The 16,187-nt window shown below is 38.1% G+C and overlaps 2 protein-coding genes across 10 annotated transcripts in view; one reads left to right on the top strand and one right to left on the bottom strand.

The window, feature by feature from the left end:
• The window catches only part of C7H1orf146 (chromosome 7 C1orf146 homolog), a 37,077-nt gene extending 27,827 nt beyond the window's left edge, over nucleotides 1-9,250 (top strand). For 4 of the 6 annotated variants that reach the window (XM_070078042.1, XM_017346090.3, XM_070078040.1 and 1 more), the window contains exon 6: nucleotides 633-905. In XM_070078042.1, the coding sequence (XP_069934143.1) occupies nucleotides 633-767 (135 nt within the window). In that variant the 3' untranslated portion in view covers nucleotides 768-905. Of the gene's footprint in view, nucleotides 1-632; nucleotides 906-8,919 lie in introns of those variants that run through there. The other 2 variants (XM_070078039.1, XM_070078041.1) reach the window with 1 other exon arrangement.
• The window catches only part of GLMN (glomulin, FKBP associated protein), a 39,775-nt gene continuing 24,948 nt past the window's right edge, over nucleotides 1,361-16,187 (bottom strand). For all 4 annotated transcript variants that reach the window (XM_051857517.2, XM_051857520.2, XM_051857519.2 and 1 more), the window contains 11 exons: nucleotides 15,450-15,503; nucleotides 12,617-12,647; nucleotides 12,425-12,514; nucleotides 11,330-11,371; nucleotides 11,153-11,226; nucleotides 10,033-10,117; nucleotides 8,709-8,818; nucleotides 7,992-8,055; nucleotides 3,248-3,371; nucleotides 1,902-1,984; nucleotides 1,361-1,793 (listed from right to left, as the gene is read on the bottom strand). In XM_051857517.2, coding sequence (XP_051713477.1) covers nucleotides 1,677-1,793; nucleotides 1,902-1,984; nucleotides 3,248-3,371; nucleotides 7,992-8,055; nucleotides 8,709-8,818; nucleotides 10,033-10,117; nucleotides 11,153-11,226; nucleotides 11,330-11,371; nucleotides 12,425-12,514; nucleotides 12,617-12,647; nucleotides 15,450-15,503 — 874 coding nt within the window. In that variant the 3' untranslated portion in view covers nucleotides 1,361-1,676. The remainder of the gene's footprint in view (nucleotides 1,794-1,901; nucleotides 1,985-3,247; nucleotides 3,372-7,991; nucleotides 8,056-8,708; nucleotides 8,819-10,032; nucleotides 10,118-11,152; nucleotides 11,227-11,329; nucleotides 11,372-12,424; nucleotides 12,515-12,616; nucleotides 12,648-15,449; nucleotides 15,504-16,187) is intronic.

Raw genomic sequence — 16,187 nt, 5'->3', positions numbered from 1 at the left:
CCCTCTGTGTAACTCTTTCAAATAAATAAATAAATCTTAAAAAAAAGAAAAAAAAAGATACTTATATTGGTGCAAGAAAAAATTGATGTCTGTGTATAGTTTTTTTTTTAATTTTAAATTTTTATTTATTTATTTATTTTTTGACAGGCAGAGTTAGTCAGTGAGAGAGAGAGACAGAGAGAAAGGTCTTCCTTCCATTGGTTCACCCGACAAATGGCCGCTACAGCCGGCGTACTGCGCTGATCCGAAGCCAGGAGCCAGGTGCTTTCTCCTGGTCTCCCATGTGGGTGCAGGGCCCAAGCACTTGGGCCATCCTCCACTGCACTCCCGGGCCACAGCAGAGAGCTGGACTGGAGGAGGAGTAACCGGGACAGAATCTGGCACCCCAACCAGGACTAGAACCCAGGGTGCCGGCGCCGCAGGCGAAGGATTAGCCTAGTGAGCAGCAGCGCTGGCCAATAGTTTTCTAATATAAATTTTTCATGAACTTTTTCAAGTACTCTGGTATGTAATATTTAGCACATAGTTGATCAAGAGATGTCTGCAGAATGAATCAAAGTTAGATGTTTTTTTGATATGATCTGGTAAAATACCTTATGTAAACAGTGCTGCACACTTTTATCTTCTTCCAGACTGCTTCCAAACCATGCATCAGTAACATCTGCTACAGAATGATAACAGCTAAAGCTCACATCATTGAGCAAAGTCCTGTCTGGAAAACACTTCAGAAGATAAAACTAAATGATGATCCGATTTTTCCAAATTAGAGTATCAATTGTAAGTGTTCTTTTGGAAGATTGTTAAAATAATTAGACCTGCTAAAAACTATAATGTTCAAATACGTATTTACTTTAAAAATGCTTAATTTGAAATAACCTGTATACAATTAAAAGTGATCTCATTTTAGCAATTTTGCTGGATGATTCCATTAATAATATTTAGGCAATACATACATATAAAACCCAGATCCAGTTTCTTAAAGATACAAATTGGATAGATAAGTATTTAGTAAGAAATAAAACTACAGAACTTTGTAATTAGCTCCTTAAAAGAAGCATCATATTATATTTTTAGGCATTCCACAGGGCAGCGAGTTTCTTTGAAATGAATCTTTGCAGATGCTCTCACATTGCAACTTCTGCTGGTGAGGCAGCAATGGGACTCTGCTCCCTAAGACTGCTCCTAAGGCAGGGAACAGGAGACTCTAAGAGAGGCAATCAACAGGCCTGAACTCACAACTTTCTGCACGGTGAACAGTAGTGTGTGTGAAACCAACTGACAACTAGGGTTTCCAAAATGTTACACAGCATCTAAGTAGAGCAAAATGTGTATTGGTATTTTTATAAACTCACTACAGTTATATTAATAAAGACAACAACATTTAATGAAATTTTAATACAAAATTATGAGCTTGTATTGGATTTTCAAAATTATTGTTTAGAATATACATACGGGCATTGTTTATACCATTAGATAACTTTTTTTTTTTTTAGATAACTTTTTAAAACCAAAGAAAACTACGAATCCACACTGTCATTATAGAAACTGATAAAAGAAAAAGGCTACATTTATATTTCTAGCAGTTCAATTTTTACAGAAACAAATTTTTATAAAGGTATTAAATAAATAATAGAAAACAGAGTATTTTCTTAGTTTTTATTTAGGAAGTAGAACTTTTACTTTATCCCAGTGTTTTCTTCAGAGGTAGACTTTGTTTTTATTTCAATGAGTTCTTCTACTCGAGCCAGTACACTTTCAATCAAATCAAATGTGAAAAGGGCTGAATGTAAGACCTGCAATGCCAAGAAAAATTAGCGTTACTAATTTTGCCTTTAACACAAGGCAAAGCAGATCAGAGGAAAGACGTCAGCTGGATGTAGCTAAGGAGAATGTCTCATCACCTGCAGCTGCATTTCCGGAGGCATATTTGGCATCTTTTCTCCACCTACAGTTATAGAACAGAGATCCTTAGACTTCTGTATCGCTGTAAGAAAAGAGAAAAGTCACGTGTCACACTTAACAATTAAAACAACTCTCAGATTTCAATAATAAATGTATAAGCTACTTTCATCATTCACTAACTCAGAATTAAGTCTGGGCAGGCATTTAGCCTGTCAGTTAAGATGCCAGGTGAGATAGCACCATCCCACATCAGAGTGCACGGGGTCAGTTAGTGGCTCTGGCTCCCAATTCCAACTTCCTGATAATGCAGACTCTAGGAGGCAGCAGGTCTTAGTTCCAGTAATTGGGTCCTTGCTACCCAGGTGGGACACATGGATTGGGTTTCCAGTTCTGGCCCCGGCCTGGCCCCCACTGTTGAGGCTTCTGTGTAGTAAACCACTATGGGAGCTCTGCCTCTCTGATCGTCAGCAGCAGCATCATAAATTGTGTCAGCTGTGTAAATTTTTGAGTCTTTACTGTTCAACAGCCCAGGGTATATTTAAATCAAGCTGTAAGCAAATTACCAAAATTAGGAAGTATGAATGAACATTTTTCATGTAAATAACTATTTTGGTATGTATAAGGTGCATAAAACTTTTTTTTCCAAGTATATAATCAAAATTAAAGCAGGAACACTAAAAAGGACAAGTTTATAGTACAGGTTAAACATCCCCAGCTGAAATCTGAAATGCTTTAAATCCAAAAGTGTTTGAATTATATTGGCACTTGAAAGGTTTCAGATCCTGGAGCACCTGGATTTGGGATTTTTGAGATTAGGAGTATTTAACTGGGGTAAAGTCTATGCAGATATTTCATAATACTAATGATAAAAATTTCTAAAATCTGAGACACTCTGGTCCTAAGCATTTTGAATAAGACATACTCAACCTGTACTGCCTATTACAAAAAAACCACTATATAAACTGAAGTGTTCCTATGATTACTATAGAATCACTGACTTAAAAACTTCTTTTCCATAATTTGTACACATTTATTCAGGGCTAAGATGGGTGACTCAGTAATACTGAAGGAAGTACAATGAAACCCACACTAAAATACCTGCAATACAATTAGGTTCTTAATTACACTCAATTCGGCATAAATCTTCACTAACCCCATCTCAGTGTTAATTGACTCACAGATCTTCTATGAATCATTTTAAGGAAAAATGTCTAAGCTGTCAGTCCCTTGTTTGGTAGAAAGTAAACAAATACAAAATAAAACCAGTTTTTTATTTTGAATATAATACAATACTTCCAAAATTTAAGTAATTTTTAGATCTCACTGAAAATTGCACACTACCAACCTTGGCTATTTTCTTGACTGTTTTTAATTTCTGCTTCATAATGTGCTTTTGACATGTTAAGTCCTGTATGGAGTGGTTTTAAGAAATTATTCTCAATCTTTCCAAGTTCTGTCCACACTCCAGTCTGCTCAGAATTAAGGAAAAAAATTAGTTAATTGGTTTAACATTTATCAATTGCCTACTATTACAAAACAGGCATTAACAGTAGGAGGAACAAAAATGAATGACACATGGTCCTTGTTTTTCCAGGTAAACTGTCTAATACATCCAGTCGTTATGTACATACCCATCAAAACAAACAGCACTGGCTGAAACAAAAATGTCTGCAGTACACCGTGTGCTTTACTGCGTCACTGGGACAGACTCCTGGTTTGAAAGTCTTTAACATGCGAGTTTTATCCACGAACAAATTATCTGATGATGATCCACAGTCTGAAACATTTCTCCTCCCCTCTAAGCCAACAATGATTCTACCTTATACTTTCACACCTTGATCTTTCAATTGATACCTTGCCATAGACTTAGTTCTGTAAGATCATTCCCTTCCCTATTGATGGAAACTCTTCTAACAGGAAGCTCTTCAGAGATTTCTGTATCAAGAACATCTGCTGCTAAATACTAAAAGAGGGGAGTCATGAAGTCTTCATTTAAAAAAGAAAATCCATTATTACTATTTCCAGATAATCTTACCCAGGAAAATAGGTTAAAAAAAAAAAACACCTTAGGAACTCTTGAAAACCTATGTTGAAATGAACTTTTTTGATCCAAGCAGTATATATTTCACTACTATAGCCCTCCAGATAAAATCTACACACAGCTGTGAATAACTGGTCACATTAATGACTATCATATACATCCTTTCCTCCTCTACCACTAGGAAAAGTCAAGTTATAGGGAAGAACTAGGTAAGAATCCAAAACTGAAAACACACATATCCTTTCACTCGGCATCTGTTTCCTTTGACCCTGCTTTCATTTACATATTACCATAACAAACTGAAAAAGGATATAAGTAGACAAGACAAAAGGTAAAGGATATTATGATTATCGCCTGTGTATTAGAATAAGTAATCATATTACCATAACAAACTGAAAAAGGATATAAGTAGACAAGACAAAAGGTAAAGGATATTATGATTATCGCCTGTGTATTAGAATAAGTAATCATATTACCATAACAAACTGAAAAAGGATATAAGTAGACAAGACAAAAGGTAAAGGATATTATGATTATCGCCTGTGTATTAGAATAAGTAATGGTAAATCAAAACAATTACAAAAGTACCCACCAAATAAAGCACATGAAGTATAAAATGTAAGTTGTTTTTTGGGACTAGCACTTGTGGCACAGCAAGTTAGGCTGGTGCCTGCAATGCTGGCATCCCACGTGAGGGCCTGTTCAAGTCGTAGCTGCTTCACTTCCAATCCAGCTCCGTGCTAATTTGCCTGGGAAAATCAGCAGAAGATGGTCCAAGTGCTTGGGTCCCTGCATGCACATGGTAGACTTGGATGAAGTTCTAGGCCCCTGGCTTTGGCCTGGTCCTGCCCCAGCCGTTGCAGCCATTTGGGAAGTGAAATGGATGGAAGAATCCAATGGATGGAAGATTCTCTGTCTCACCCTCTCTCTAACTCTGCCTCTCAAATTTTTTAAAAAGTTTTTTAAAAAGTATTTTTTAACAATCTGTAAGGGTTTTATATTTTTCTATTAACATGTAATAATCGTACATATTTATAAGTTGGTTTTAACAGTAGAGATGGGGGATGATTTATACTATAAGATTCAAGAAAAGTTATGTGAAACTGAGTGTGGAAGTTGGTGTCTGTAACTTAGTCAAAGAGATCAAGAGGCATAAGACAGCAGAGAGAGGAGAGAACAGCTTAGGCAAGGAGTATATCAGTTGACAGTAACTGAAAATACCAGGGAAAAATGTATTAGTATTCAATTATGAATCACTTTATTGTCTTTGTATTTGAATGATTCTGTTCGTTTTTAAATTTTCCTGTACACCTTTCCAAATGCTTTTCAGTTTCCAACTCAGCACACTCAACTTGTCAAAAAGTTACAGGTATGAGTCCTTTTGAATCAAATACCCAAAAATTAGCATCACTGGAGTATCCTTTTGTTTCTCTTTTAACCAAAATTTCTAAAATCTCAGAAGCTGTTACTTACTAATTAACCATAGTGGACACATTTGTCTCTCATTTATGTATACAGCTATGTAAATACACTTGGGAGAAATGCTTCCATGATAAACAGGCAAAAGCTGCCTCAAAGATGTCAGCTTGTCATCTTGGATGAGTATTTTTGCTAATTTACCTGGAACAGTAATTCTTACAGTAATTTACATGACAACTATTTGGAGTATCTGATCTCTAAGAAAATTTTTTGAAAAACCATTAAATAAGAACATAATCTTTGGAAGGTGGTTGTAGCTCTTACTGTACTATAAAATGTTCATGCCAAACAGAAGTGAGGCATCATCTGTGGGTCACAGCAAAACAGTGCAGAATACCAAGCTGCTGCCATGTCTTCCCTCTCTAGGGAGAGAGCCATCTGCTGCCTCTGCACCAGAGTGCTCCAGACCTAAGAATCTATCACTCCTAATTTACAAGATTCCTTTTCTTCCTGTCAAGCAAATTACAGTATTTCTTTTAATTTATTTTTAAAGATTTATTTATTTATTTGAAAGGCCACCAGAGGGAGAGAGACAAAGAGCAAGTCAATCTTCCATACATGGGTTCACTCCCCAAATGGCTGCAACAGCCAGGGTTAGGCCAGGCCAAAGCCAGGAGCAAGAACTCCATCCAAGCCCTTCATGTGTGTGACAGGGGTCCAAGTAGTTGGGCCATCATCTGCTGCCTTTTTAGGTACATTAGTAGGGAAGTGTTATCAGAAGCTATGCAGCTGGGACTCAAATTGGCCCTCCTCTGTGGGATGCTGGCATTGACAGTGGCGGCTAACTCACTGTACCACACCACCAGGCCCAGATTATTTCTTATGGAACCTTTTCTGATTGCTAAAATAGTAAAAAAACAAACAAAACCAAACACAAGACTTACAGTTTACCCTCTGGACACCTTCCTAAAGCCTCAGTCTCTACTCTTGCTGAATTTTAAGTTGTATTTTTTCTATTTTTATTAGAAGTTCCTTAAGGATTCAAGATTTAGCTGGATTTCAAAAGTTTGGGCCACACTGTCTACAGTTATAGCTGTCTCAAACGTACTAAAATATGTGCCCCTGTGCAAATTAATGTCTTTGCTGTGCTGTGCCTACATTATCTATGAAAAGGGGAAAACAGCTTCCTATAACACTGTGAATCACAATCAAATGCTAAACAAGACTGCACCTGGTACTGATAGAACTAACCAGTTTTGGCTAAAGATGGATATACATCTGTCCAGAGGAAAGGAATTTTCTACCTTTTCCAGAAACTTTTTACCCTAAATAGTGAATTTACTTGATGTAGAAAATATTTTTGGCATCTTTATTATTTTCTTAAGAAAACATCAGCAACTCATGATTCAAGTAGTTATAGTTAATGAAGGTGACATTTAGGGAAAGAAATTATTAGAACAGGGTAAGTAGAAAGAGAGAAGATAAAAAGTTAATATAATTTTATGGCATTACACATCTCCCTCAAATACTTTTCTATTTATTGAACACTTTTAATGATGAGCTATTAAAAAAATTCAACTTCCTACACATTATCCAAAAGGTGCTGTTAACAAATTCGGTTTTAGTGCTGAGAATACTTCAATTTGTCATATTTGATGAAGCAAAATATCAGATGATTTTCTTTTATATAGCTCAGATTTAAATCATGAACTATAGGCAGAAAAAACTGAACAGGACACCCAAATATATGCTGCGTTCCACAAGGATAATTAACTTAGGACCTGCAACTAAACAACCCGATAAGGCTAAGCACTACTTTCAGCAAAAGAGCATAAGCAGAGCTGCTTCTGATCCAGCTCCCTGCTAATGGGCCTGGGAAGGCAACAGAAGACGGCCCAATTGTCTGGGCCCCTGCCACCTATGGGGGAGACCAGGATGGAGTTCCCGGCTCCTGCCTTTGGCTCGGCCCAGCCCTGGTTGTTGTAGCCATTTGGAAAGAGAACCAAAAGATGGAAAGTATCTCTGTGTCTCTCTTTGTCAACCTGCCTTTCAGATGAATAAATTAAAAAGAGAAAAGAAAAAAACACTGCTTTAAAAAAAAAAAAAAAAAGAGCAGGGGCTGGCATTATGGTGTAGAAGGTAAAGTTGCCTTTACCAGTTTGTATCCTGGCTGCACCATTTCCGATTAATAGTTCTCTGCTATGGACTGAGAAAGCAGTGGAAGATGGCCCAAGTCCCTGGGCCCCTGCACCCGTGTGGGAGACCTGGATGTAGTTCCTAGCTCCTGGCTTCAACCTGGCCCAGCCCTGGCCATTGTGGTTATCTAAGGAGTGAATGAAAGATCTCTCTCCCTAACTCTGACTTTCAAATAAACAAAAAATTACCTTTAAAAAAAGAAAGAGCACAGGTACAGCAGGAAAGGAAAAGGGAAGGGAAGCTCTATTTGGGATAGTAAATGCTCCTGGGAGTTAACTTCAGGTTTTAGAATAATTGTTGGCACTTTTTCCAGCCTTTGTAACTTGGTAAAATATTACATATTGGCCTACGTAAATAGTAATCAAGAACATCTGAGACATTCCTTACAAATTCGAAATATACTCACAGTTTCTTCATCAAATAATTCACTTACTTGATTGTCATTTTCATTATCTTTGATAATCAAATATCTCAGCAAATTTAATGATGCCATAATCCTGTTAATTAAACATATATTTGTTACTTATAGCTTCATATAATCAACAGCAATTTCAATGTGTATTAAAATCTTGTGTACATTTTGATAATTATGTTTGCCATTAAAAATTATATTCAATGTATGTTTTGGAGTTGTAGTAACACTCTTGTTTACATTTAAGTTCACAGAGTTCAACTGTGAAAGTTACTATCTTTTTCTTCAACAGAATCTTGTTATCTTTAATATTTGACAGCATCATCTCTTGTTTGAATTTTAAGATTTCTTTTATAAATGTTTAAAATCATTTGTCAATGACTACTGTGGTTTACTAAATTATATGTTCTATATTTTAAAAAATGACCTGGAAAATAAAAACAACAAAACCTAAACACATAAGCTTTTTTATCAGTTATAGGCATGTGATTCTTAGTTTTAGTTACAAATGCTGCAGTTGCCAACATCTGTGGAATGGTGATTGCAACAAAGATATAAAATTACAATGCTGGTCATTAATCTGGGAAAAACAGGTTTCTGTACATTTATCAAATCACTTACATAGGAAGCTTGCTATCTAATTTTATGAAGTAACCCCCTAGATTATAAAATCACAGGAAAACACATTTTTATTAGTTTAGGTGTTTACCATGTGCACTCCAGTAGTGGTCACCTCACCTGTCTGAGTTTTGCAGTAAATCCGTTTCAGCACCCTCTGGGAGGGAGAGCACCAAATCCAGCAGAGAAATCAGCTGTGGTCCTGTAAACCATTTATCGTTTTGCGTTTTCTGAAAAGCAAAAAAAAAAAAATTTGTAAAAGTTTTAAATAACAGTTTGTCACTACAGAAATAAAACATTATTATGTTTTTAAAAATATTTTAAACTTTAGGGCCAGCGCTGTGATGCAGCAGGTAAAGCCATGGCCTATTGCAACCCATATGGGCACCAGTTTGAGTCCCAGCTGCTCCACTTCCAATCTAGCTCTCTGCTATGGCCTGGGAAAGCAGCAGAAGATGGCCCAAGTCCTTGGGCCCCTGCACCCACGTGGGAGACCAGGAAGAAGCTCCCGGCTTCCTGGCTTTGGATCAGCGCAGCTCTGGCAGTTGCAGCCAACTGGGGAGTGAACCAGCGGATGGAAGACCTCTCTCATTCTCTCTCTCTGCCTCTCCTTCTCTGTGTAACTCTTTCAAATAAATAAATAAATAAATCTTTAAAAAAAATATTTTAAACTTTAATTTCTCTCTGTCTCTTCTTCTCTGTGTAACTCTTTCAAATAAATAAATAAATCTTTAAAAAATATTTTAAACTTTAATTTCCATATATTCATTCACTTTTCAGACCTACAGAACAAAACCTGCCATTTTGAGCATATTAGTGCTCTTTCTGTTTTCTGTATGGGATTACTGAGTATTCTCAAATAAATGAGAATTGTTTCCATTAATTTTTCCAAATTATATAGCAAAACAAAAAGTTACCAGCAGCTCAAAGAATTAAAGTAATTTAAATTTATAGTTAACAGACGTTTCCAAGATTCAAGTGTGTGGTGTGTGTATGTGTCTGAAGTAGTATTAGGGGCAGGCATTTGGTGTGGAGGTTAAGATGCTGCCTGGGATGCCTGCATCTCACACTGAAATGCCTGAGGTCAAGTCCTGGCACCAGTCTCAATGGGAGCTTCCTGCTAATGCATATCCTGGGAGACAGCTGGTGATGGCTCAAGTACTTGGGTCCCTGCCACATATGTAGAAGATCCTAATTGAATCTATGGTTCCTGGTCAGGCACTGGGAATTGGAACAGCAGGTGAGAGATCTCTTGCCCTACATTCTCCACTCCATCTCTCTGATTTTCAAATAAATGATTTTTTTTAAAAAGTAAAAATAGGCAAAAAATATACTAATACTAAAAAGAGACTGGGGAGCAAAACCTCACATTTAATGTATTCTACATATGAATATTTTACCCTACTAAATAAATTGGTAGGTAATATCGTGGCTATGCTCTTACCTTAAATGACATGTCAATTTGATTTTTGATATTCTGAATAATAAAGGCCTCTACACCCGAATGATTACTGGTATTCAATAAGCACCTTAAAAGCAAAATCACAAAACACGAAATTACTCTAGGCTATATTACAATTACTCTGCATACATTTGCAGTAATTGAACACAGCAAGAATAAGCATCAGTCTAACAACCTAAAAAACTACCCAAATTGTTCCTTGTAAAAGCAGACTTGTGCTGGCTAGATTAATTAAGCAAAGAAAGGAAATTCAGTATGACCAGCTCAAGAAAGGAGGAGAATCCTTGGTCAAGATACAGAAAGAAAGCAGGAAAGCCAGTGTAAGGACTAGTTACTGAGATTTCACAAACCTGCTCTGACTGGTAATTGAAATGAAGGTCGGATCAAGAGTGCTAGTATTAGCTCGTCCCAAAGAAGATTCTGTAGCACTTCACCACTATCAAAATCTGTTTTTAACTCATTTTTATTACCTAGAATGGGGCCGACAAACTTAGGTCTGCAGGTCAAATCTAGCCTCCTGTCTGTTTTTGACAACAGTTTTACTGGAACACAATAATTTCTAATACAAAGACAAAGCTGAGCAACTGGAATACACTGTGAGGCCCATAACACCTATCTTCACTATTTGGCCCTATACAGGGAATTTAAATCTTTAACTTAGAAAACTTAGAAAACTTTTCTGCCACAAACAGCACTATTTGACAGCTCTAATATCAACTTAAAATGAATGGCCTGTCAGTTATAACTCCAGAGCCATTAATTTCAACAGTGAACAATGGAAATCATTACATATGTAAAGTTCTAGCAGGAGTATTATCAATCTCAGTTTAATCTTTTTTTTTTAATTTAATAATACATAAACCTTTAGGTTTTAAATATTTCAATTAATTGAAATATACATTATTCTTATAATACCTACACACATATGTATTTAAACCCCTTCTCTACCTATCTCAGGTAAGAGAACTTATTACAATGAGGTTTCCAATTACAGCTGAATTACACATAAGACATACTGAAATACCACACGCTAGAATAATTACAGGCTAACTTGCCTTTCAATCAACCACACACTTAGCAACTACCCTTGCTTGATACATACCTAAATAATGTGTATTTGCCTTGTGAATCCAACTTGTTAATATATAGCTGAAGCATAGCTAAACCCTTTTTCCTCTAAAATGGAACAAATCATATTGTTAACATAAAATGAAAAAAATATTTTAAAATATTGTTACTTATCAAAATTTCTCACTGTAACCAATTATTACTTACATACCAATGTCTCAATAGGGCAAAGTGTCATTACTTTGACTAAACCCTGGAAACAAAAAAAATTTTTAATTCAGATACAACAAACAAGCATATTATCAATACTGGGTACTAAAAATTTAAAGAATTGTAGGAAGGAAAGTTAAAAGTGGAAGTAAATTTGTTTTTCCCTGAGCCTTTCATTCTACCATTCCAAGTCTACCACACGGCTAACTATAATCAATTTTGTAAGTAACAGTGTTATATTACAAAGTGTGATTTTAAAAGTGAGTGATATTTTTAATTGTTTATTGTTTAGAGTGGTAAGAACATGAAATCAAACACAGAAATGCAATCCACTCATTAAAAATCAACAGCCTTAACACATGAAGGGGATCTTCAAAGAATCATATAAAATACATATCATATAAAATACATAAGATTCATATAAAATGCATACAATAAAACCATGATAGATTTCAAACATTTTGCACCAAATAAAAGTATCTTTTAATTCCATTTTTCCATGAATTTTCTGAAATATCGCTGTATTAACAAAAGTCAGCCATGTTATTCCATTTAATTATGAAATGTCTATACTCATAGCTAAAGACCTACTTGGATATCATAACAAAGAGTACTAGGCAAAATTAACCACAGGAGGGAACAAAATGTGGATTAGCCTTTTCAGTAATAGGTCAGTGTAGACTCCTAAAGATGGAGTTCTGAGAATCTGAGTTATGAGAAAAATAAAGGAGTTTCTTTAACTAAGCTTCTCACAGAAAGTGTGTAAGAATAAGGTTATCCTTTTCCACTGGAGGCTATGCTACTAATTGTGGTAGTCACTCATGGCAAAATTTAATTTAAATTTAAAATTCAACTCCTCATCACACTAGCCACACATTCCAAGTGTTCAAAGCAGCTAGTGGCTTTCACACTATATAGCACAGATAACAGAACACATCCATCATCACACAGCGTTCCACTGAATTGCACTGCATGAGCGCTTTCAAAGGACATAAACAGAAGAAAATGGAAGCAGGATCAGAAAACACCTTTACTTTACTGAAGTTCAAAATAGGATGCGTTAAAATTAGAGTATCTTTTGTTGTGGTGCTTTTACCTGAGGTACAGTAAGAAAACTCTTGATTTCCAAGTACTGATAAAGGAGACTGTTGTCCTCTATTCTTAACAAGCCATTCTCCAGCAATTCCTACAGATTAAAATTATGAAGATACACACATGGTGAAATCAGCAGCTATAATTGTTGACACGACTATGTATTTAAATTACAATGAGAATAAAGACATCTTACCAATCCTTTGGAGAAAACAGACTCTTCTGTTCTGGAAGAGAAGGTTAAAATATATCAACATGATTTTATAAATTGGTTTAGAACAATTCTTCACTTTAGGAAAATAAATAATTGAAATGTAAAGATTTTTTTTATTTATTTATTTTTTTTTGACAGGCAGAGTGGACAGTGAGAGAGAGAGAGAGACAGAGAGAAAGGTCTTCCTTTGCCGTTGGTTCACCCTCCAATGGCTGCTGCGGCCGGCGCACCGCGCTGATCCGATGGCAGGAGCCAGGAGCCAGGTGCTTTTCCTGGTCTCCCATGGGGTGCAGGGCCCAAGCACCTGGGCCATCCTCCACTGCACTCCCGGGCCACAGCAGAGAGCTGGACTGGAAGAGGGGCAACTGGGACAGAATCCGGCGCCCCGACCGGGACTAGAACCTGGTGTGCCGGCGCCGCTAGGCGGAGGATTAGCCTAGTGAGCCGCGGCGCCGGCCTTTTTTTTTTTTTTTTTTTTTTACAGAAGTAACCATGTTAAAGTGAGTTCACTGAGCCGCGGCGCCGGCCTGAAATGTAAAGATTTTTAAAATACACATTAAGAACTTCTCTTCAAGATTTTGCCAAAATTCTTAATCCACTTTGATCTTTTCATTTAGCTACTGACATCCAAAGGAGATCAAAATTAGCCTGCTCAGAGTTTATTTCCTGATGACAAATCAACAGATTTGCAAAAGCTAGTGTTAACAATACTTTGTGGTCAGCACTGTGGTGTAGTGGGTAAAGCAGCTGCCTGTAGTGCTGGCATCCCATGTGGGTGCTGGGTCGAGTCCTGGCTGCTCCATTTCTGATCCAGCTCTCTGCTACGGCCTGGGAAAGCAGTGGAAGATGCTCCAGGTCCTTGGGCTCCTGCACCCGCATCAGAGACCCAGAAGTTCCTGGCTCCTGACTTTGGATTAGTGCAGCTCCAGCCACTGCGGACACCTGGGAGTGAACCAGCAGATGGAAGACCTCTCTCTCTCTCTCTCTCTCTCTCTGCCTTTCAAATAAATAAATCAATCTTTAAACAAAAAATACTTTATATTCCACTTGACCGTTATGTAAAATCTTTTCAGTTTTTTTAACCCACTGTGCCACAGCATCGGCCCCTCAGTTCTTTTTTTTTTTTTTATTTTTTTTATTTTTTTTTGACAGGCAGAGTGGACAGTGAGAGAGAGAGAGAGAGAGAAAGGTCTTCCTTTGCCGTTGGTTCACCCTCCAATGGCCGCCGCGGCCAGCGCGCTGCGGCCGGCGCACCGCGCTGATCCGATGGCAGGAGCCAGGAGCCAGGTGCTTTTTTCCTGGTCTCCCATGGGGTGCAGGGCCCAAGCACCTGGGCCATCCTCCACTGCACTCCCTGGCCACAGCAGAGGGCTGGCCTGGAAGAGGGGCAACCGGGACAGAATCCGGCGCCCCGACTGGGACTAGAACCCGGTGTGCCGGCGCCGCTAGGCGGAGGATTAGCCTAGTGAGCCGCGGCGCCGGCGCCCTCAGTTCTTTTTATACAAAAAAGAATTAAATGCTTTTCACTTATGATGATACTTTTTTTGAAAAAGTTCTAATCATTCTTAACTAAATATCCGTGGCAAAAACTATCTCAGGCTCCAGGCTCTTATTCTAATCACACAAGAAATTAAAAATGTTTTTAGTTCAATGACTAAACAATTTGAAAAGCTCAGGAGTGTAGCACTTACATTCAACACAATATATATTCTTTGTATGAGTAAGAGATTATGTGAAATGAATATAAAATCATTAAGGCCTACACAACAAAGCAAATTCACAGCATTAATAACTACTCTGGGGTGGCGCTGTGGCACAGCGGGTTAACACCTTGACTTGAAGCATTAGCATCCCATGTGAGTGCCGGTTCGAGACCTGGCTGCTCCTCTTCCATTCCAGCTCTCTGTTATGGCCTGGGAAAGCAGTAGAAGATGGCCCAAGTCCTTGGGTCCCTGTACCTGCATGGGAGACCCGGAGGAAGCTCCTGGCTCCTGGCTTCGGATCGGCGCAGCTCCGGCTATTGTGGCCAATTAGGGAGTGAACCAGTGGATGGAAGACCTCCCCCCCCCGTCTCTCCTCTCTCTGTGTAACTCTTTCAAATACATAAATAAATCTTTAAAACAAAACAAAACAAAACAACTACTTGTGTCAGGAAACCCATGGAGATTGAAATTCCTGCCTTGTAGGCTGAGGCTTTGGACATCTGCCATGTTACAAATCTTCCTTCAATGGGAAGAGAACTCTGAGAGATGTCTTTAGTATCCCTGGAGTACAGTACTGCAAGGCACTGACTGGTCCCAGAGATAATTTCAACATGGTATAGTGTAAGAAAAGTACTGAATTTTGCAAAATTCTTACATTTCTGTCTGGAGAAATTAAGTTTATTTGCTACCTTGCAATTTTTTTTTAAAGAAAAAGTCCTGCTTTTTTTTTTTAAAGATTCATTTATTTGAAAGGTAGAGAGAGATCTTCCATTCACTGGTTCACTGCCCAAAAGGCCACCAGGGCTGGGCCAAGCTAAAGCCAGGAGTAACAAACTCAAGTCTCTGGGCCCCTGTACCCACATGGAGACCTGGAAGAAGCTCCTGGCTCCTGGCTTCAGCCTGGCCCAGCTCTGGCCGTTGTGGCCATTTGGGGAGTGAACCAGTGGATAGAAGATTTCTCTCATTCTCTCTCTCCTTCTCTCCCTGTATCTCTGCCTTTCAAATAAAAAAAAAAAAATTATCTATTTTTGTTTTTATTGCTTGAGCCTTTGTGATCCTATCTAAAAAACTGTTGCCTATACCATTCTAAGATGCCATCTAAATTATCTTACCTTTGCAAAAAGACTTCAATATGCCCCATATTAAACTGCAAAAGGTACGATGGGCTAAAAGAGAAAAAAAAGAGTAAATATAATATATAAACACTAAAATTTTTATACAGCTATGAGAGTATGTTCATGGAAAATGGAACTACAAGGTAAATTCATTTTGGCACCAGAAAATCCATGCATAGGTTTTTGTCCTAATACACATTTTCCATGAATTTTCTGAAGAGCCTTACATATACTATGGTTGGCTAAACTGTGTCCCCCTGCAAAAAACTATGTTGGGAGTCCTAACTCTAGTACCTCTTACTCGATTTTGGCGACAGTGGTTTTTTTTTTTTTTTTTTTTTTTTTTTTTGACAGGCAGAGTGGACAGTGAGAGAGAGAGACAGAGAGAAAGGTCTTCCTTTTGCCGTTGGTTCACCCTCCAATGGCCGCCGCGGCCAGCGCACCGCGCTGATCCGGTGGCAGGAGCCAGGAGCCAGGTGCTTTTCCTGGTCTCCCATGGGGTGCAGGGCCCAAGCACCTGGGCCATCCTCCACTGCACTCCCTGGCCACAGCAGAGAGCTGGCCTGGAAGAGGGGCAACCGGGACAGAATCCGGGGCCCCAACCGGGACTAGAACCTGGTGTGCCGGCGCCGCTAGGCGGAGGATTAGCCTAGTGAGCTGCGGCACCGGCCTTTTTTTTTTTTTTTTTTTTTTTTACAGAAGTAACCATGTTAAAGTGAGTTCACTGAGCCCTAA

Source organism: Oryctolagus cuniculus, chromosome 7, assembly GCF_964237555.1.
Source record: "Oryctolagus cuniculus chromosome 7, mOryCun1.1, whole genome shotgun sequence".
In the NCBI taxonomy this organism is placed as follows: Eukaryota; Metazoa; Chordata; class Mammalia; order Lagomorpha; family Leporidae; genus Oryctolagus; species Oryctolagus cuniculus.
This window is presented reverse-complemented; position numbering and strand designations above follow the sequence as displayed.